General features: G+C 43.8%; 2 protein-coding genes across 16 annotated transcripts in view; one reads left to right on the top strand and one right to left on the bottom strand.

Annotated features, from left to right (window-relative positions):
• The window catches only part of LOC118223596, a 9,617-nt gene extending 5,433 nt beyond the window's left edge, over positions 1-4,184 (top strand). Inside the window, exons 6-11 of the mRNA XM_035410324.1 lie at positions 220-329; positions 719-910; positions 1,116-1,278; positions 2,120-2,285; positions 2,899-2,993; positions 3,376-4,184. Of these exons, the coding sequence (XP_035266215.1) occupies positions 220-329; positions 719-910; positions 1,116-1,278; positions 2,120-2,285; positions 2,899-2,993; positions 3,376-3,476 (827 nt within the window). The 3' untranslated portion in view covers positions 3,477-4,184. The remainder of the gene's footprint in view (positions 1-219; positions 330-718; positions 911-1,115; positions 1,279-2,119; positions 2,286-2,898; positions 2,994-3,375) is intronic.
• A 250-nt stretch (positions 4,185-4,434) lies between these two features.
• Positions 4,435-23,262, bottom strand: part of mbnl3 (muscleblind-like splicing regulator 3) — a 43,704-nt gene continuing 24,876 nt past the window's right edge. For 2 of the 15 annotated variants that reach the window (XM_035410326.1, XM_035410325.1), the window contains exons 6-8: positions 20,734-20,884; positions 17,709-17,798; positions 4,435-13,833 (exon numbers count right to left, since the gene is read on the bottom strand). In XM_035410326.1, coding sequence (XP_035266217.1) covers positions 13,703-13,833; positions 17,709-17,798; positions 20,734-20,884 — 372 coding nt within the window. In that variant the 3' untranslated portion in view covers positions 4,435-13,702. Of the gene's footprint in view, positions 13,834-16,350; positions 16,666-17,691; positions 17,799-20,733; positions 20,885-23,262 lie in introns of those variants that run through there. The other 13 variants (XM_035410328.1, XM_035410329.1, XR_004764466.1 and 10 more) reach the window with 13 other exon arrangements.

Genomic DNA, 23,262 nt, shown 5'->3' with positions numbered 1-23,262 from the left:
CCTGATTATTTGCAAAGAAACTACTGATTAAGGGAAAACCATCACTGTTGCTTATACATGTACTGCATGTAGTGCAAAGAGCTCATGCTTTGGCTCTGGGTAAATAAATAGTTACAAAATAAAGGATAAAGCAAAAAAAAAGATGTGCTCTTCATCTTTCTTAACCCATCGCTCACCCCCCTCTTCTTCTCTGCTTCTGCCTATCTCTTCCTGCTGCAGTTGGGCTGCTGGCGTTCTTCGCCTTTGTGTGCCTGTACGGGGCGACAGCCTCACTGACCAACCACGTCTTTGAGAAGAACCTATTTCCGATGGGATCAAAGCTCCTCAAGGTACGAACGCGAATAACACCTGGTTCGCATTATTATGAAATGCTTCACGCACCAGTAAAACCCCGGGTTATTATGTTTGGGTCAGAAATGTATTTTGCTGAAAATTCTCCAGAGTAATGCAGGAGAGTTTGTGGATGGCGAGGGGGGCTGGTCCTGCTCAGCAGGTGGGAGGTCATGGTTAGGTGAGGGATGTGGATTGTGATGGAGTCCTTGGTCCCCATGCAGTTGTAGGCCTTTGACCTTGATCTAAACAGTTAAAGTTTTTAAATATGTATATGACCCCCCCCATCTGGGGTGGGGGGGTGGGGGGTATCCGCAAATTAGAATGTCCATGGACCGTTCTTCTCTAACACTGTGGCTCGTCCTAACCCCCCCCTGTTCTCCCCCAGTCAAAGCCCAAATCCACCTCAGCCGCAGGACTCCCCTGCCCCTGCCCCACCTCTGAGAAAACAAGCGGCCTGAAGACCATCGCCAACATCCTGAACACGGGAGGGGTGTGCGGAATCCCCTCCGACACGGTCTACACCCTGTCGGCCTCCTGCGAACACCCGTCCGCCATCCAGCGCATCTACAACATCAAGGTGCGCTGCCCCCTCCTGGCCAAGTGCTGAACCCCCCATTAGCCTCCACCTGCTTCGGTTTACATTGTCCCTCAGATATAAATGTAGTTATATTGTATTTTATAGTACAATGCTGGATTTAGAGAACACGATGGACATCCATCCCTTTCATAATTATGTGACATACTGTGGTTGGCCCACGCTCTGATTGGCTCTGTGTCTGCAGGACCGACCAATGGAGAAGCCAATCTGCCTGACGATTGCCACTCTGCAACAGCTTGAGGCCGTGGCTCCACCCTTCAGCCCGTTGCTATGGGAGTTCATGCGACACGTCTACCCTGGTGGCATCGGCTGCATTGTTAAGAAGGGGGAGTGGTTACGCAAGCTGGGTGAGCTGAAATGTCTAACTAAAGCAGGGGCGTCAAATGCCAGGGTCTGCTCATTTTTGGTGTATTTCAGCACTTAAGCCATTAAGTCAGTGATTGGCTGCAGCAGGGGAGCACAACTCTGTGGGCTGGTTTTTGTTCAAACCAATTACCTCAAAGTCTCAGTCTTCTGACAGCTCTATGAATGACGTTGTTTCACTCCTGTACTCGAGCACAGTAAAATCTTAAATCTTTAAATCAGTAGAAAGGATACACTCGCTGTCTGCGGGTGCAGCTGGCGCAGGTACAGACCAAGTCAGATCAGATCAAGATACGATTGAGCAAATTAAATAACTAAGAGTAGAAGCTGGCAGAAAGTCCCCCCCCCCCCCAGGGCCTGGCTTTCTCGCCCAAGGCCCCAACTTCTTGCCTTCCTTTAACACTGGTTTCTAAGCAGAAGAATTAGAAGGTGCCAATGTTTTGGAGCCCCCCCCCCCAAATTATTTCTTGCCTTGGGCCTCAAAAAGTCTAGAGACGGTTCTGTGTGCAGGCCACTTTGGATCTAGGTGCCTGAATGTTAATCAAGGATTGTTTTGTTTTGTGTTTAAACATAAATAAATTAAATGCAGCACAGCATAGGTTTACACAACTCACATTGCAACACGGGAGGCAGCTAAACCCTGGACAGGCTGAGAGCAAGAGTGAACTGCGCAAAGTAGAAGTCAAGGTTGACGGGGCAATATTGTGACACCCCTTTGTGGTGGTTCTGGTGGTGGTTTGGCTTCAGTTTCAGTCATACTGCTCTTCCCTCTTCTATTTCCAAACACCACCCACCACCCCCCCCCCCCCCCCCTTCTGCCCCCAGGGGTGGGCGAGGCCTACGACTATGTGGGAACCAAGGACTCCATCATGATCCGCATCTCCGACCTGACCGTGACATCGCATCTGCTGAGCATGACCGGCCCCCTCGCCATCACCTCAGCCAACCCCAGCGGGGAGCCCGACAGCACGCACCACGACATGGTCATCACGTGGGTGTCAGCCCCCCCCCACCCCCCCGGCTTCCTTTCTCAGCCAGTTTTGAAACTCTCACGGTTAACCCTCTGCTTGTTCACGCTTGTGTGTCAGTTCCATATTTACGGCCCTATTCTTGCGCAACTGGTTCGCAGCAGTGTAAATCAGTCGCTACATATCCGCAAACTTCAACTGTAGAAATTTGAAAACACTCCTGCATATTTTCTGAGAATTTTCAATGAAACATGTTACTCCCCAAAACACACAATCATCTAATCTAAATCAAGAGTTTTATTCTGAACTGTGGTGCTATCAGTCAATATACAGAACACATTCCGCCCTCCAGGCTTTTAAAAAATCCATATTTACATATTTTTAATGCACACTGCCATTGTTGTTCTTTGTGTTATTTCTATTCTCTGAACTGTTCTTATGTTTTATATGTATTGTGCTTGTAGCAGACTTGATCCCTGACAGAGCAGATGTTAGGTGTGAGGGGGGCACAGGGAGATTGCAGGCGTGGTGTAATTTTGGCGTTAAGACGTTAGGTGTGAGGTTTTGTACCTGCAGGTGAGTGTCTGCACTGCCCCCTGCAGGGCTGGGGTTCACAGACTGTCTCCTGTCTCTCAGGCGTCTGGCAGACAAGCTGGACGGCGTCCTGTGCGACGGCGACTCCACCGAGCTGGTCTCCTCCACCGTGGTCATCTGCACCAAGATCGACGAAGGTACAGTAACGGCTCCCGCCTCACCTCCACTCCTCGCAAATTTCCCTTTCTTCACTTCATCCCCCCATCCGCCCTCATTCCTCCCTCCTTTTCTGTCCCTCCGTCTTGACCCACCGTAAGGGTAGCTGCCTGCAACACTTCTGAGAAATGCATATGCGGCTACGGGTAGTCCTGCTGAGAATTCTGAACCGCCAGCCACTGGTCACACTGCACATAAGAGAGAGTGAGCTTACAGAGTTAAAGACACAAGAGACCCCAGCCCAGAATACTATCTTCACTCTTCATAAACTGGGGGGGTCACGTCACCTTCTGCAGAGCATTTTCAGGTGCTCGTGGATGGACAGACCCTGGGCTAACTTGGACGTCTCTTCCTCTCTCACAGGAACACTGTCTTTTCTGAGGGAGGGGGCAGTGCCCAAGGCCAAGGTGCTCCAGATATTTGAAATGGTGAAAAACAAGATGGCCGCCACACAAGACGCCTGATGCCATGGCTGCCACATGTAAACAGTCTTCCCCTAGTGTATCTGAAAATGGATGGAGAAATCTGTTTGTTTGCTCCGTTAAGACAACTCAGACACGCTGATCAGACCAGCAGTCAAATATGTTTTTGGAATACTTTAACTCCTTAGATGTTCTCACAATGTAAAAGTGAACTATTTTTCAATCATGTTATGAAAGAAGAATACTGTTCTTGCATGTCGGTACGAACGGATGTTTCATTCAAAATGATCCATAGAAGCATGAATTGCACTGCTGTATTTTATATCAATGAACAATTTGGCCCAGGTCTGACACACACACACCCACAGACACACAGACACAGACACACAGACACAACATGCACACATACACACACACATTGTGGTAAGCTAGTTCCATTTGTGCAGATTGCACAAGCACACTTCGCATGAATTCTAGTCAGTAGTTTTTATGAAATGCAATGAATTTCACACAAAATCAGTTGCAAAGTCACTTGAAATATGTGTGAAGAACATATACGACTGAATGTTTATTTATTGTTTCAATTATACATACCCATTATACAGCACTATGGAACATAAATATTCAAAGAAAAATATTTTTTGCTCAAAATATATTTAACATCGTTGTCTCAAACGCCGCATTTTGACGTACAGCCTTCTGAAATGTGTACTATTTGCTTTGTTTGTAAATAAAGACCCGCAAAAAATATGCTTTAATCTTGTACAAAACCATTAAATAAATGTCATCCATAACCTGTTCACAAGCATGAAAGGGATGTAAACAGAGGGGAAAAAGAGGAATAAAGGCCTAGTTCTGAAACACATTCAGCCAGTTATTGCTGAAACTACGGCCAAAAAAAACATTCTTTTGTCACATCCTTCCTTACTGAGAAATGGTGCTGGCAGACTACAGCAAGTCTACTGATGCACTCAAACAATAAAAAGGCAGTATATATATATATAATTAAGTGCTTTATTAAAAGGTCAATCGAAATAATAGCACTCGTGTTGTGTGTGTGTGTGTGTGTATATATATATATATATATATATATATATATATATATATACAAAGCCGGCCCAGCCTAGGGCCCTGGCTAGGTTAAGGAGCCCCTGTGATGTTTTTTTATTTATCTTTTTCATTATTATTCTTTTGGGGCCCATTTTGAAGATCTTTCCTAGGGCCCCACAGTCTCATGGGCCGGCTCTGTACACATACATATGAAATGAAAAGCAGGGTTCAGAAGCACATGCATGCACTATTAATTGAATACAGAGTAAAGGACTTTTCTTACATACCAAGAGCAAAAAAAGAGAGCAAAACCAAAAGCATTTTGCTAACTGACGCCTTGTAGTGGAGGAAGGGGAGCCCAGTAGATATGGCTTTGAGGAGATTGCTGGACATTATCCTTTCCTGTTCCCAACGAGAGACTGACTCTGGGACAGGCACACCTGAACGAGGCACTTCATCCGAAAAAGCACTTCTCGCTGCACATTTCAAACGGATATCCGCGGAACCCAGCACACTCAGGTTTCTGGAGAGCGTCCTTTGCCAGTTGCCACACGAACACGGAAGCAAGTTTATGAAGTACTTTTTTTTAAACAGTTGTTTCTCTGAAATCGTTGACGTCAGTCACAGCAAATGCGCTGATTTATATGTAACAAGGTGGCCTGATCCAGTTTCCGGGAAAAGGGTAGATGTAGGCGGCAGTCACTGGTGAGTGGGAGAAGTTGGTACTGACTCACTCGCACTCCATAGTAAATATCCAGGACTGCAGCGGCGGTAGAAGTGCTCTTCATGGCGCCCAGAGGAAACATGAACGCAGTCTGTGTGAGCGCAGGCTTATTACCACAGGGACGGATGTTTTACGCCTCTGGCTGTCTCACAAACAGCCAAATCTCACACGCAGCTTCCAGCATGAATCACTGCGTTCTCCCATGCATTCGATTATACATACATATTTTCAACTGTGCAGGTCAGAGTTCCCTCTCTCTTTATTGTTTACATTTCTGAAAGGCTGCGGACCAATCACATCGGCCCAAGGGATGCATTAACTTATAGCAACCCAATGAGACTCTGCCCCTCCCCCACTGCTAGGAAACAAGTGCCATGGCAACAAAATTTTTGGCTTCCACCACTACCAAATGTACATCAAGATTTGTGCAAACAGAGGCTTACTCCAGATTTGTTGGTGTGTGTGTGTGTTTTTAAAGAAACAATGCTGTTTTATGTGGTTTCAAATGAGTTCAATTGTTTTCAACTGTAAAATATTTAGCAAACTGTGAAACAAAATCAAAACGACCAAAAAAGGTATTTGTTTTTGTCGACCATTTGCCCTTTCAATCAATCAATCAATCAATCAATCAATACATTACATACATTAACTGAGATTACAGCAAAAGCTTATGCTGTTTTTTAGGCAAATATGAAGAAGTATTTCATGATTAAATCTAAAAGACTCAGAGAAAACAAATAACCAAATTTTTGCAGTTCCCTAATAGAAGGCCTAAGAAAATTCTAATAGAGAAAAAGGCTTGATTTTTTGGTAATGGAGTATAGTGCGTACTTACACTCTCCACTTATCACAGTGGTTGTTCATTACTTTTAAAAGCACCTGATTCAACTGATTCACTCAAATTTGCTGGATGGGCCACCAGAGCTATACCCGAAGAATGTTCATCATTGATCTACAGAGTGGTGTGTGGTTGCAGCACACACTGAATGTGCTATATGCAGGATAAGTAAATGAAAAACATGAGGACTATTTCATGTCAACTCTATCCTGAGAGAGTCAAGAAAAATCATCTGCCATCTTCAGTATCACACAGCTGGATTCAGTGCTGTTTGTGTGTGTGTGGGGGGGGGGGTGTGTTTGTGTCTGTATAGCCACCTAAAGAGCTTCTCTGGTCTAGCTCTGGCGACCTATAAAGCTTCTTTTGATATATATTTTTTGAAAAATCTTAACAGTGAGACCACATCATGCTTTTGAGAAAAGGACTAGGGCAAAGGCAAATAAAAGACAAATCCATAAAAACAGCATCATTTCTTTTTTCTTTTTTTTTTTACAAACCATTAAAATCATAATTATGTGCCTGTATTAACGATACAGTGATTGGATTTTTAATAGTTTTTCCCTTTATACATATTTCGACTTATGCAAGTAAGTGCAAACGAAGCAAACAGCAGACATTCGTTCACCGACTCAGCGGCCTCGAGTGACAGGCACTCCCAGCACTGCTGGGAACGATGCACACCCGTGAGCCAGCGGGGAGGACGAGACTTTCAACAGCAAGAAGAACCAATCAAAATCAAGCAGACGTAAGAAAGAAAGAAAAAAGCTACAGAGATTTCAAATCGTAGGCCATCTCATGAACAGAGGAACAGTGCTGCCAACCCTGCAACAGCATATCTGGTGATTCTTTATTTTTACTATTTATTTATTTATTTTTATTTTTTTACTATATTAAAGACATTTTTAATTCCACAGTAAGTATTGATCATCATTTTTTAAATAAAAAGTTTGATGGTGCGACTGTGCGCATATGGTCATGTCATCACTTTTCTGTCATGAAGCCAAGTAGTCCCTTCTAGCAACAAACTGACAAATCACATTCCTTGAAAAGGAATTAAACAGAGTAGAAGTGGAGATTTGTTTGAGGATAGTGTTTTGTCATTGCTTCTGTGAACAGATTAAAAATGCAGAAGATTAAACAAAATGAAAAGGTAGAGGCCAATTCCCAAATGAATCATTTGAAGAACACCATTTTACTTATTATTGCGAGAATGCTTTATATAATTATTTCTGATTTTATAGCTGATCTGAATACAGTAGAAATTAAAATATAAATAAGTCTCTTTCTCCCCACATAGGTCACACTGGTCACATTAAAATCCCAGATGCTAACATTCAATTTGCTCATTTCAAACATTAAAAAGAAAACGAGAAGATAAAAAGAAAATAAAAACAATTAACTTAAAGTAAAAAGATCTCACCACAGGCCCTTTGGATGTGAACTTTTTTCATTTTCTTCCCAGTTTTTTTTTCTTACAAAATATTCAAACATCTCTTTATCCAAGACAATCTACCTATCCATTCTTCTTTCCGAATAAGTTAACGTACATTGATTCAATTTACATGTGAAAAAATTCACAATTAAGGTATACAAAGGTAGCCACAATTGTAGTTTTGTTGCCATAGCAACAACAACTTACTATCATAAGTCACAATGAATCTATCATTGTATAGTTACATACAAATGTATATATATTTATATATTCAATTTGTTGTTCTTAAACTGCAAACTACACAAACCGAGTAATATTTCATTTTCATGCTTTTTAATAATAGAAAATGAGGAAACTGATTAGCAAAAATCTGGTATATGATTTTCTTAAAATGTTGACTGTCACTATTTCTAGGAAATATCACTCTAACAGCGAAGATGATTAAGACAATAACACAACTAAAATGACACAGGAACAATAATAAAAACTACAATTGAAAGGAAATCTAAAAAGAATGAAGAAATTAATGGCAATATTTACACTTGTATTATCCTAGCTATCTAATTAGTCCCTTGTACAAGGAAAGTACACTTTTTAAAATTCAAGCGTACTTTAAAATGTCTAAGGCCCCACTGACGAGGCACAATTTTTAAATCAAGTATTTTTTTTCCAGCTTAACAGCAGTTGGAGAAGGCATGATTCTCATTAAGACATAGAGAGGAAGAGAGTGAGCTTTAGAGAGAGAGTGTGTGTTAAGAGTTTCCACCTAGGCAACTCCAGTCCTTCATGACTTAACCTCAGACAGATGGATGAAACCCAATCATCCATTGCATTTAAATCACACCTGATATCAATTTCAAATTAAATCAGAAGTTGATTCCCCCCCGCTCCAGTACCAGTACCCTTGCCTTCAGGCACTGGAGTTACCCAACCTTCCTTTACATAGATATACACAGAAAAAGATCATATACGGTATATATACACATCATATCACACAGTCCAAACAATTTGCCCAACAGCATAAAGCAGCATATTGTTTCTGTGTTTGACATTTGACCTCATTTGGCTTGTGACTGTCCCACAATTCAGTGTCAATTAATGTATCGGTTATTATTATTAATTATTAAGGAATAGTATTCAGACTATTCGTTTTGCCATTTTTGCATTTCAAGAAACACTGGCAACAGTAATACAAAATCATCCATAGTGATACTAGGTCAATGCTTATTCACTTTTCTGTCTGGTGTTTGTACAGTGTGTTCACAATGGTCGGTTGAAGAGGTCTTGGATACATTCTCAATGCTTTCTTGCTGGGACTTACCAATGAACCATTTTTATCTGCGCGCAGAGGCTTCCTCGTATCCTGATATCTGCTGTAAGGTCTGATTATTTTCAGCATAGCTATCCTGTTTCCTTTCTATCATTTGGCAATACTTTTTAAGCCATGCGCCCCAGTAAAATAACCTAACAGAAAAAAGCAACAAAAAGAAAAAAGAAAAAAAAAAGACCTGTTGCCAACTCAGGACCACCAACCACTCTATCTCCATCTTCACCCCCTTCTTTCGTTTCTCACTCAGGTTTGCTGTGGAACCTTTTAAAATGATTTTCCAACCAAAACCTTCTAATAATTGTGAAAGAAAGCCATCATTGACTTCCATTAGTTTGATCTCCAATTTCAAATCTTGACAACATTTCAAAACAGAACAAAACAACAAAAAGGATGTAGGATGACAATGTACTGCAATGCACATACACAACTGATCAGGTATCTGTACAGTTAACATGGCATTTTGATAAAAATGTTTTCATTCATTAATCAAATTACAGCATTTGCATCATTTCATAAAAACATAAAATCTGATTGTTATTTCAAGTCTTTTTCCTCCACTAAACCTCCAGTTCTGCTGTTCTGTACCCCAGTAAACTAAAGTATAACACTATCTTTACCATCAAGAATCCTAAACCTAAAGTCACTCCTACTCTTTTCCAACCCATATTCAGCACCCTCTAAACACCCAGAGACCCTCACAAACATAATTTCCCCCAGGCTCTCATAGCAAGGTACCATACTTCGTTCACAGAACACAGATCAAGGGTAAAACTAAGTGCACCACTCCTGAACAGAACATCTTGAGCCAAAATGGACCCTGCTCACTAGACTTCAGGGCACAGTTTCCTCCATTTCCTCTCAACTGGATAAAGACACTCGCAGCTGTCTCTACAGGCCTTGTATGTCCTTTTAAAAGCATAGCTTAACACTCTTTGTTATGGCTAGACGGCAGAGAATTTGCCTTATGAGCCTTACGCTCATTCTCATAGTGATGTTCGGTGAGGTTACATCAATTAACAGTCAGTCGTGACAATTTGCTGTGCTCATTTCTCATGCTTTCCTGTGATTGGTGCATACCCTAAGTTTCTGACACTCATTGGCTGTGAGAGACAACAATGTATCCTAATGCAACATAAGCACTGATTTCATTATTATAAATTGCACATGTTACAGGATTAATGTTTCGCTGAAAATAAATGGCTGAAATTAAAATGTCAGAAAATTTTCCATGTCAGATACAGTATGGAGTTTTGCTTTTGGCTAGAACATCTACTGGTGAGAGGTACATGAAAAATAATCCTTAAAAAGTCAGCAGTCCTAGATACCCACAATGAATGTCCCTGTGTTCCCAAAATCATGACATTGCATTTACATTACACTCATTCAGTAGGAGCTCTTACCCAGAGCGACTTACAAAAACAGACCACAGCTTTATAGATTTTCTCCCATAATTCTCTGCATCTGTCAAACCACAGCACTGCAATGCTAATTTGCTATTCTGTATGCTCAGTCACAGAAAAAAATAAAAAATAAACTTCAAATTCCACACACAGTAAGAGGCTTTACAAAAACCTGTTGCATCTAGAAAAAAACCTGAATTCTCTGGATCAACAACAAAAAATATTTTTGTGTTTTTTTTTTTTTGCTCTGAGGGGGATGAAAAAGGCTCACAGTGAACCTGCACCTCCAGCTTTTGACACCCTTTGGAGACCCATAAACCCTTCCAGAATGAGCTTCTGTGGGCAACACTTGCCAATCAAATGCAGCTGTCATTTACTCTTTTACAGCATTTTAGATTATACAGACATATGCTTGTACATACAAGAACTTTCTCCACTCAGTGTCCAACTGTTTAAGGCTAATTTTCACTCCAATATGTTTTAAAAAAGCAGTTACGTGTAACACACTCTTGTGTTTTAATCTGTGCTTGATTTCTCTAACTGCTGTTCTCATCATTGCATCCGCTTGCTGCAGAAACACCTATAAATATTTTTGGGCAAACAATTAAACACAAATACATTTCTGCTGGAGGGATTGCCTTGTGTTTCCTCACTCACATGCATCCATCAAACATCCATTTTGGTCTGATAAAGTTTCAAAATGCACTACGGTGATATTTGTTTGACTAATGATGTCAGAAATAAATGCAGTGTTGCCAGTTTTTTCAGAGTGACAATATGTGGAAGAATCAGTTCTATACGTGAATTTGTTTGTATACATGTGACCATTCAATGAACTTAACATACAAAAAATAAACAGAATGGCACAAAATTAACAAAAAAGGGCCATGTTGTTTTATCCTTGTTGTAAAATACAGCATCCTTTTACGTTATCCTGGCCAGTGAAAAGGCACGCTCATATAGTTTGAGCTAAAATTTTATTTAATAAAATCCACCAGTCACCATCATCCAAGAACTGCTTGGGTGTCTAGCTGGCCATAAGCATTTATCCAAATCTGCCTTAACATTTATTTCTCTGGGAATAAATATTAGTTTGAAATTACAACTTATTTTTTAATTACATGGATAAAACAGCATAAAAAATGATAGATCCCCCTCAGGAGAAGAGGTGTGCCTGGGGCAGGTAGAACAGGATGTGGGGGAAAAGAGACCCATTAATATTCGTAAGAGCTTATCTGTTCGCACTGGGAAGTGTAGTTCACATAGCGGCAAAATGTAACCGGACTACACCCTAAGCACTGAAGTACTGGGTATGGGGGAGTCTCCATTCCAGACATTCAATCTCTGATGGCGTCGGAAAACTTTGTTAATTTTTTCGGGATAGACTTTGCACACTGATTGGTGGTTGCAAATCATGGTAATGGATTTGGTTGGCTGGTGTGATTTTTCATTTCACACACATACACATACACATACACACACACACACACACACACACACCCCTGAGACTCTGTACCCAACCTCTGCCTAAGAGTACTTCTGTATTGATTTTCCCACTTGGCAAAACTAGTGTGAGTGAACGGTAATAACTTTGTGCTTTGCTAATATGAAGATTTATGAAGATGCCTTCAAGTCTACTGTTGCACAGGTTTACAGTATTAGTTGCACCCCTGGTTTGAGGCCACTGCACTGCCTTTTTAGAACTGAGATATCTTGGCTGCCAGCCAAGAGGACACAGGAATAGTCTGAAGTCTGGCTACTGAAGAATTATCCTGCAAAGCCCAGAGAATTCTATGGTTTTGTTATATGCCCTTTATTTTATCTATAATGGAGTAACAAGTTAAATATTTTAAAGGAATGGATTCACCAGCTGCATGTAGCTGTCAAAGCACTGGTGCAGATGAAGATATTGCTAATGGACAGTTTTACATTGTTTTTATATTACCAGAGTCTCCTGTTGAAGAAGAAGAAAAAAAATGTAGCAGACTCTGGGGTGTCATCAGACCTTAGACAAAGTAAAAATTAAAGGTGTAGTAGATATTCTTAATTCTCAGATAGTCACGTCAAAACGTGTTATAGTAGCGAAACAGTTCGGAACTTGTGGCTAGTGTGTACATCACTTAACTGGGCACCACTAGAGAATGTTGCAGCATAGAATCACCGTGTCCTTTTGTTATCCTGCCTCCACAAGATTGTGATTCATCACAAAATTGCCACTTGACCACTGCTACTTGCTTAATTAGTGAAGCACATCCTCACAGTTAGTGGGGTTATACCACAGCTGAGTGAATAGTTAGGCTCATAGTTAAGAGCCAAACACGTGAGGCTAGGTACAGCGTATTTGCTAAACAGCCTGGTAACAAGATCTAATCTTATATGGTCAATTAAAAAAAAAAAACTGCAGAAACTTATTACACACCCTAATCTCCGACTTCAAGGATACAGGGGAGTCGGCGTATTCTATTTCCACCTTGGGGCTAAATTAATTTAAGTGGGTGTCAGATAATAGGGCAACACCGTGTCTCCGCCCTCCCTGCCCCAATTTCTATGTATAGCTAATACTGAAAGGCACCTAATAACCCAACAGAAACCGAGGGACTCATGAGGTTGGGTAGACAGGCCTGATTTACACAACAGAGGGAGACCCATCCTAGTTTATTCTCTTTCATTAAGCTGGTTGCGATTCACAGATAAACCCCTTTTTTTGGCTACTGTGAAAATGTAAACAAATAGAAACATTTTTTTTGTGTACAGGTTCCTTTTAAAACGAACACAACAACATAAAAAAAGAATCAAATGCTGCTGACCATCTTTTTGCCCATTGCTGTTAAAGCAAAAGCGTCGTCTTTCTTTTTCCTTTTGCTTTTGATTTATTTTCATCCTTTTTTGTCCGGTGCAGTGAATTGAGGTCCCAGCTTCCTTGACTTGAGTTTGGTTCCAATTTGTAACTGAGCTCCCCTCCCCACGCTGTCAGTCCTGATGAAGGTTTATTTACGTGGGCCCATGTAGGCCCACTCGCTCAGCACCACAGATCCCCCAGAGTTTGTACTGTAAAGTGCGGGGGCTCGCTGTCTGTTTCAGCAGGCCTGTGGGGGCATGATTTACACAGCGGGACAGTGCGTGTGTGTGTGTGTGAGTCTTTAAGTGTATCTCTGCTTTCCCCACATTATCCATTTCAATATCAGCAAGCTCCTCCGTGCCTTCCAGTATCAAAATTGTCCTTAATAACAGTTCAGGGTCCAGCTCAGTATTGCCTGCGTAAGTAAGTTGAGGGTGGGGAGGGGGGGGGGATGGGTGTATTATACATATATGATGTTTTGTCTCGGAAATACCTTATGCTATTGGCTGTTAGAAATGTAGACGTCATGTAGGTTTGCTTTGCTGCAGATTAGGCACGTTCTATGTTGTTTTTATGCATTTAGGTCACTGCTGTGTTCTTTTTTGGGGGGGCGGGGTGTGTCTGTGAACTCAGGGTCGGTGTGAAATTAGGTACTTTAGAGGCTCACTGGGTTCAGGGCCACTGGAGGCGATGCCACCGGGAGTTTGGGGACGGGGCAGAAGTGGGGTTCCACAGGGATGCACTGGAGTTCCACCAGGTCGGCGCTCAAAACCTCCACAGGGTCTACTGGAACACAGCGACAGCGGAGGGACAGGGAACATGAGAAGACAGGGACACAGAGGAATTTAAACACAGTCATACACAGGCACCCAGCCCCCCCCCCCCCCCCCCCCCCCCCACTGCGCTGAACGTTACCACAGATTCTATAAAGCCACCAGATACTCTGCTCCACATTCTTAACATATAAAGTTCCGTCTCGTCATAGTCAAAGCTGAAATCTATCTAGCCGATGCTCGTCCTGAAAAATGGGGCTCGACCAAATACAATACTGTCGCCACGGATTTTCGGTGTACCAGAAATTCCAGTTACCAGTCAGAAACCCTCCTGTAGCAGCCGAAAGGAGAGAAGGAAAACAGGGCTAAGGATGTGGTTGGTCTAAAGAATCTGTGGCGTTCGCACTGACCATTACAGAAGGATGGCACGGACGCCACAAAGCTCTCTCACAGCTTTAGAGATTAGCTGGTATTTCCTTGAGATAATACGCTGATAGAAATATGCTGCTTGTATAAAGACTTTTTTTGACTGAGCTCCAAAATGAGATTTGGGCATAAGTATTAACAAGAGTTTTGAGAAGCAGTTTCGAACAGCAATAAGTCTTATTTCCTGTGAGAACATAACTGTCAAGCCACACACCAGTCTGATTTTAATCACGTAGCTTTAAAAAAAGAAAAGAAAACGAGAAAAGAATTTGCAGAACACCAAACGCAAGCAAAGCACAGACTGCATGCCACAGTACCTCTCCTCTCACACACAGAAACATTAGAGCAGAAAAAAAGCAGAACAATTCCACATCTGAACTCTGACGCCTCCACAGACCAAGATCTCAACGTGGACTAGAATATTAGTCGTTATTTAAAGAGGAAGTAACTATGTATCGGATTATTATAATAATCTTGTTAAAGAATCATTTTACACAGAACCGTCCAATGAAAACGACTGCACTGCACTGCACTGGCAGTTAAAATATACACCTGTAACATATACCAGTAATACTTTCAGACTTGAGAAAGATAATTGTGCAATTTGAGAGATCAGTGAAGACGGAACATTTTCAAAGCACAGGAGAACAGAGCAGCACTCAACACTGCACTGAGCGTGAGGGCACGTGGAACTGAAATCGCGCCAGCAGGCTAAAATATTCATGCGTACAACAGGGGACCAAACCATCGTGCTACAAGGCTTCTGTCCAATGAAGGCAGAACGCGTTGAATAGCAGCAGACGTATTTACCTCAGCAACACACTTTTGAACAAAAACAGAAGTATTTTACAGGATGACTGCTTTAGCAATGAAATCACAGCTGGCGTCTGTGTTTAACCACAAAGCATTGTTGGAACATGAGGAACCTGCAGGACAGTATCTTGACAGGTTAACAATAAACTGCAGATGCATGTCACTGTCATTAGACATTTAACAAATGATTATGATATTAATAACAATACTATATTACTTTCTGTGCACTGTGTTCAACTATCTTTAAGGTGAGTAGTTCTTTTTGAATGGTAGCACACATATACTCCACTTAGCAACAATACAACAGGAACTATGAAAAACTAAGGTATTTCAAAAGCTATAACAGAAACAAGAGCCTCAAGATGGTAATAAATATACATTTTTTAAAAAGTAGCAAACTCAGTAATTGCACGTTTACTTCTTTTGTGTTGGCAATGGTCTTTCATCATTTTTCCAAAATGCAAAATGACTACAGAAGCAAAGCAAATCTCTCTGTCCCCTGCCAAGTACGGACCAAGCATGAAACTACCAGCATGATCAAGAGAGAATTAACTAAACTTTTCGGAAGATGCCTGTATTTTACATTCAACAGTTCCACTAATTAGCCTACAGTAAATCCGTCATTATCTCAACTTCACCCCTGTGAACACCTTTTCATAGTGTGATGTGTGGGTGAGGTAAGCCATTGAAGAACAGCGACATAGGCATTAACACCATTTCAGTGAAAAAGCTATTTTACTTCAGTTGTGGTTGAAAAAAGGCGGGTCGCTTGCTAGTGCCATCACACAGACGCAGGCACAGACACAGGCACAGACACAGTAGTCCAGACACAGGCACAGACACAGTGCTCCAGACACAGACACAGAGCCATAGCGCCCCAGACAGACGACAAAAAAGAAAAACAAACACTGACAGAAGCTCACTGAGAGAGACAGAGACAGCCAAGACTTTTTGTGCTGAACCAACCGACTACCCAACGCCAGTCCCAGAGAACCCAAATCCAAGCTGTCTGAATGACCGTCCTTAAATCTCTTTCTTTTCCAAACTCGAGAAGTCTTTAAAACTCCTGAGACCACACTGCGAGTGGCAAAAGTGGAGGCAGAAAACGCTCTTAATACCAGCCTCTATGTCCCGTTACACAATACCAGAAAAACCGCCTCTCCAGGGCTTAAATTTAGAGAAATTTGGTTTACACTGAGCACTGAGTAAATGGATAACAGATTCTCTAAGGACCAGGGCTGGAGACCCTTTGGGTTGAAGCCGAAGAGAAGCCAAAATGAGGGTGGCAAACCTGATTGGAGGCTGCGGTGTCGGCAAAAGGAACATTGGTGACGGGGGTCGAGGCCGACGTAACAGTGGAGGGCGAGGCACTGTGCATCATGGGAACTTTTTTCAGACGAGGCGGAGGAGAGACGAGGGGGTGGGGATGGCAGGGTGAGGCGAGGTGGGAAGGGAGGGATGTTATGGTAACCATGGCAATGTGGAGGGTGGAGGGGGGGGTGGGCAGAGGAGGTTATGGCAACAAGTCACGTGACACCGTCAGCATGAGGCGTTTCAACCAGGAAGGACGAAAGCATGCAAACAAAACAAAATTAACAATACATTACTTTATCAAATTAAAAAAAAGGAACAGAACAGCAGTAATGTAAAATGAAACAAAAGACAGAACAAAAAACAAGAGAAAAAATGTATTAGAATCATAACAATAGTAACAAAAGTAAATGCCGGACACAGCATTCACAACATTTTAAAAAAAACCCGGTCAGCACAGGGCCTCTGATGACCCAGTACATTATGGCACACGGGGATGAGGTTTAGAAATGAAGGAAAAATAAAATAAACAGAGAAAATATTGCTCTGTTCAGTGAGCCCCACAGACCAGAGCAACATATGCAGGGTAATAATATTTTCCTGATGAGATTTACACACTTAAACCTCTGAGCAGGGTAAACCAGGACAGGTGGGATTCTTTCTGTCAGTGAACCCAGAAAGGGCATCGTATTATAAGAAAAAATAACCACAAATGAAAAGACACAGGCAAACTGAGATTACAATAAACATGCATGCACACATGCATATTCTGCACACAAACACACACACACACACATACGTGTACATACACGCACTCACACACATACACACACAAATACACACACTCACATACACACATGTACAAACACACACACTCAAACACATATACACACACACACACACTCACACACACACACACATACACAAACACACATACGTGTACACACACGCACTCACACACGTACACACACAAGGACACACAAATACACACACTCACATACACACACGTACAAACACACCCACTCACACACATACACACACACACACAGCCATATAAAGTTATGTCTTATTTTGGATGCCTGTCAGTATTGAGGTGGGGCTGAGAGAGCTGTGGCTCTACAGGGAAGTCACAACAGAAGCCCAGTCCAAACAGACTGGCTGTGGGCAATGCTAGCATTGCGACAGAGGTACAGGAGGGGGGCCACAGTAAAAAAACAAGGGTGCTTGATTTACGGAGAGGACAGACCCTTGAATTTCTGGGTCTGTGAAAACATTAGAGAGGACAGAGTGTGTTTTGGGGGGGGGTGCTGGGGGGACGGACCTGTGGTTTCCCCTCACCAGTAATTCCAGGCACTGACAGGTAGCGGCTGTGGGGGTGCCTCTCCCAGTGGCCCTCTGCTGCCAGCGGGGCTGGGGCTTTCAAAAGGCCTACAACACATGGGGCACAATCAGAGACACACACACACACCAGCCCTGTACTGCTCTCCACTAACACACATACACACACACACACACACCAGCCCTGTACTGCTCTCCACTAACACACATACACACACACACACACCAGCCCTGAACTGCTCTCCACTAACACACATACACACACACACACACACCAGCCCTGTACTGCTCTCCACTAACACACATACACACACACACACACACACACACCAGCCCTGTACTGCTCTCCACTTACACACATACACACACACACACACCAGCCCTGTACTTCTCTCCACTAACACACATACACACACACACACACACACACCTACACATACACACATACTCTCAGAGGGGCACAATCAGAGACACACACCAGCCCTCCAGCCCTGTACTGTACCAACCCTGCTCTCCACTAACACAAGTACATACACACACACATTCACACTCTCAGAGAGGCAGTCAGAGACACACACCAGCCCTGTACTGTACCAACCCTGCTCTCCACTAACACACATACACACACACACTCACACTCTCAGAGAGGCTGTCAGAGACACACACCAGCCCTCCAGCCTTGTACTGCACAAACCCTGCTCTTACCACAGACATACAGACCCTCTCTAGCACATACATACACTGTCTCTCTCACACACACACACACTCACATATACATACACACGCATACATGCAAGCACACAGACACACAAACACACGCATACACACATGCACACAGACACACATGCACACACGCACGCAGACACACATACACACAGACACATAGTGTGTGAAAGAAGAGGGATGCACCATCCAAGCACAAGCAGAAAGGTGGGAACCCTGGCCAAGTGGAAAGGGGTTAAGCATTTCGCCCTTTCACCCCTGAAACACTCCGGTCCTCTCAAACTGCTGCAGCTCCCCACTCAGAGTAATTTTAACACTCCCTCTGGAACTCCCAGCCTTCCTCTGACTCTAACGGCTCAACGGGGGTGTTCTGACTGAACACTTACACCCCCTCTTGAGCCAAGACACCGCCGGCATGCCCACGCCCAGCCACACACGGCAAAGAACAGCAGCAGTACCTACCGACGCCTCCAGAGGGCGCCACACACAGGACAGAGCCTGCCACGCCATGCACAAGACAAGATAAGGAAGGAAGATGAGAGGGTATGACTTGATTATTAAAAAAAAAAAAGAAAAAAACAGGCCCCATGACAAGACAGAACAGAGCAAAACAGAACAAAAAACACGTTGGTTAGTGCAAGTTGAGGGAAAGTGTAAGCAACAAAACTGTCAGTCACACACAACAACCAATAAAAATACAGGCTGCCCACCCCACCCCCACACAGGGCCACTGCACAGGACACGCAGGGACACAGCAGAGAGGGGCACTACCTTCACTGTGTGCCCTTAAATGAACATTTAGTCATTCAGCAGACACTCTTATCCAGACCACACAAAAAAAAAAGGTTTGGCAGAGATCAGAGGCGAAAGCAAGCTAAGCCTCACAATAAACCTAGAGCATAACATTAAGGGCCGCAGGGGACGTGAGGGGGAGGCTGAGGATAGAGAGCCTTAAGTAGCAAATTGATTTGTAAGCACACTGATAAATGTAGCACAAGCAGGGGTACTGGACCCCAGAATAAACGCTCAGAGTTCAGGATTCGCTGAGCCCCGGTGCAGTTGGAACAGGGGGCGAGTTTTCGGGTCGCGACGGGAGACGGGCGGCCGCTCGGCGGTCCTGACTGCAGCGAGGAGCGGGCGGTAGTCACGGCGATGACAGATCAGAGAGTGCGCGGCGCTCCGATAGCGTTCCCTCCCACATAATGACAGCGCCGCCCCAGACGAGTGGGCTCGGCGACCGCGAAATATCGCCCGAGTCATCATCACCTGCGGCGCGCCCGCCCGCCCACCCACTTACCCGCCTCCGCCCCCCCCCCCCCCCCCCGCCCGCGGCAAGGTGGGAAACGATCCACAAAGCGCCGCTTTAAGGTTCGTGGCTTTGAGCTCCCATCATTCTGTGAGATACTGCGAGGAAAGTGTACAGACGATTGCGCTTCTGCTTGACTGCTGAAGACTGGGGTTTACCTTTACCAAGGAGGGCTGTTGCATGGCATGTGCCAAGCAACAGCTAAAGGGGGCACTGAAGAGTTTCCTTATTATTTTTGTGTTGAAGTTCAATGTAACCTTCACATTAAATAGGGTTTCTGGTGACATAAGGCACATATCTCATATAGCACGAAGTATCAGTGAGAAACAAACTGAAATGAGAGCCACTGAGAGAGATGTCTGACATCAGGTCTGATGCTCTCCTCACCTGGCTACTCGTCTTTCCCAGTGTTTCCAAAAAATCGGTATTTTGTGTTCTCTGGATAAGGAGCACCTCAAGAGACACGATCCCTTTATGGTAGTGAGAGACTGTCAGCTCCTCTCTATACGCAGTCTATGTGCACATCTTCCTTCTCCTATACTCATCGCTTAGCAACACACGCGTTTTCAAAGCACTAAATTCCAGTGTGAAACACATGCAAGCAAGGACAGGGATTTGGGGGTGAATAGGGATGGAGAATATGAAACAAAGAGACAGAGGAGGAAGAGAGAAAAGAGAGAAAGAGCAAGAGAGAGATGCACAGAGAGAGAAAGAGAATGCCCTGCTACAAACCCAGTGTCATACAGCACATGATCGCTAAAGCCCACAGCCTTCCACAACACTCCCACCACAAGACTACAATTCCCATGTGACCTTCCACACAGGTCTGAGATCACAGGCCTACACTTTTAACTCCTCAAACTTAAATCCACATGGAATCTTTCAATACGAAGCGCTAGCAGAATTGAGTTTATCCAGTTTTTTAGCAGGTTAAGGTGTGTTTGGGACAGTTTGGACCGGTCTGGGCCGGTTTGGACCAGTCTGGGCTGGGCTCACCTGTGGGGATGAAGGCAGGCTGCTGGAGCTGCATGTTGGCCAGGGCCTGCTGATAGTGGAACATGCTGGGGCTGAACATGGCCGGGGCCCCGTTGCTCTTCTCCAGGGAGGGCCTCTTCGGCAGCGGCTGCAGGGCCCCCGGGGGCAGGGCCTGGGAGGAGGAGAGGGAGAGAGAGAGAGAGAGAGAGAGGGAGCGATGGAGACAGAGAGAGGGAGGGAGGGAGAGAGAGAGGAATTGAGAGGGAGACAGAGAGAGAGAGAGAGACAGACATGGAAAGCGAGAGAGAGTGAGAGAGAGGGAGGGAGAGAGAGAAACAGGATGAAAAGGGGACAAGCCTACATGCCCACAGACTCACGAGCGAGAGACCAGCTGAGAGAGGAGCTTTCCATGATGCCGTTTCTTAAGGTTTGCACTGCTGCTATCCTACATTGTGCTGTGCAGGAAAAAAATAACAGTTTAAATATTTCAGAGCTGCAGCTTTGCTTCACAAGCTAATCGCTCATATTGACAAAGGCTGGCAGTGGCAGTACACTAAGCCGGCACTGCAGACCGGGCTACCCATGCGTTCAGAAGAATTAGCATTTTACTGTCGTCATTACTCCTTTGACAATCAGGAGCTGAATGACTGATTTTCCAAATTAGTTCCAAGGTTATCCTTCCATTTTTGAAGAGTGGACAAAGAGAGAAGCAATTACCACTTATCTCTAGCCACGCACTGGACACCTTTCGATATTGTTCAAACGATTTATTTCACATTTTTACATACTGCAATACTGGGTTTTACATTCCACAATACTGTCGGTTACAACTCCTCGCTATACGTCACCATCCATCCAAGTCTTCAAAAAATTTAAATTGAGTGAATTACTGAACTGCAGCACTGCTGTGTGTTCTTCTTCCATATTTCCTCCCTAGTGTGGAAATTGGAACTGGAACTACTCTTCCCCTGACAGATGCCAATGCCGTTGGCAATGTACATGTGTCTCAAGTTTATAACCGGCTGAGGGATTTCCAAAAAATCTTCAGCTAGAATCTTGCCGGACAGCCCCTAATTACCCACCACTCACCCCAAACCCTTTTACAATGACCAGTCAGTCCTACACAACTTTCTCGTCTATAAGCACTGGATCGGTGTCCTATCGACTTAAGGCCTCTGTGAGTTCTGACAACAAAACACTTCATCCCGAACTTTGATATGCAGATTTTAATCAAGAACCTACCATATTCATGCCTAGCATTCATTTTTATGCTAATTCCGGCGATGGTCAAACTCATTATGCCGAGGATAGAAATTTAAATAAATAAGTCACTTGAAATCGTTAATTAAGGAAAGGGACAAAGCGCTGTGTGATCAGACTGAGAGGAGGGCCACGGCTGGTTAAGCAGCCTTAGAAACGACGCCACAGGCTCGGACGCTTCCCGGCACATTCCCGCACAGGTGGCGGGACGAACATCAGGGGTCGCCGCGATCATTCCGACTCCAAACACGCCGTTTAAAACACATTCAAAATGGCAGATGGCTACGCCAGTCACACGCAATTAATCTCAGGATCTACACAAGTCCTCAGTTGCCTGGCATTTAAAAAGGTTTTTTTTTTTTTTTAAAGGCCCGGTACACCGATGCCTGTACTGCATGCTTAATCAGCGCGAATGAAGAATGGCCACCGGAGCAGAGCCTTTATCTGCGCAGACAGACTGCCCTTGAGGGCTGCGTCCCGTACTCAAAGTGCTTCGAAAAACAAAACAGACCCTGGAGCTGCGCACTTCCAGTCGCAGACGCTAAAACGTTTGAGCACGAAAGAGCCGGAATGAAGGACACAACATTCACTCGGCAAGGTCGAGAGGGCCAAAGCAGACGAGATCTAAAGTTTTAAAGGTCAAACGGGCAGATCGCATGTCAGCAGGATTTTCCGTTTCAAAGGATGGATCACGGGGTGGGACTGGATTGGAAGGTCAGGAGCACATGACTCATTCGAGCCAATGAGGGCCAACCACTACAGAGAACAGGAACATGTAAGCAAGATGTCGTCATACCAGGTAGATCTAAAGTGAAGCAGGTTCTTCAGACACTGAGTCTGAAGAGTTAAGTCACACTGTATCTATCGTTCATTCCTATCAACCACTAATCAACAGCGTTTCCTGAATTGCAGACAGTAAATGTATTCCATCATAGTTATAAATATCAACCTACAGTCAGCCACCCCCATATCTTCCAGAGGCTTTACTGTTCCTCTACAGTACATGCAAGGAGGGAACAGAATAACAAAAAAGGACATGATTGGATGAAATATGAAACACAAAGCAGCTCATAGATAATCCGCTCACCTCTTGTATTTGGCTATGCAGCATGCAGGAATCAGTGCAAGATAAATTTGCAAGGAATGGTTTAAGCTTAGGCTGTTGGAAGCTAGCAAAATAGAAGATGTTGGGGGATGGACTAAACACACACACACACACGCACACACGCGCACACACACACACACATGCAAAGCCTGAAGACTGAGGCAACAGCAGCCATACGAAGTTCA

Source organism: Anguilla anguilla, chromosome 3 (assembly GCF_013347855.1).
Source record: "Anguilla anguilla isolate fAngAng1 chromosome 3, fAngAng1.pri, whole genome shotgun sequence".
Lineage (NCBI taxonomy): Eukaryota > Metazoa > Chordata > Actinopteri > Anguilliformes > Anguillidae > Anguilla > Anguilla anguilla.
This window is presented reverse-complemented; position numbering and strand designations above follow the sequence as displayed.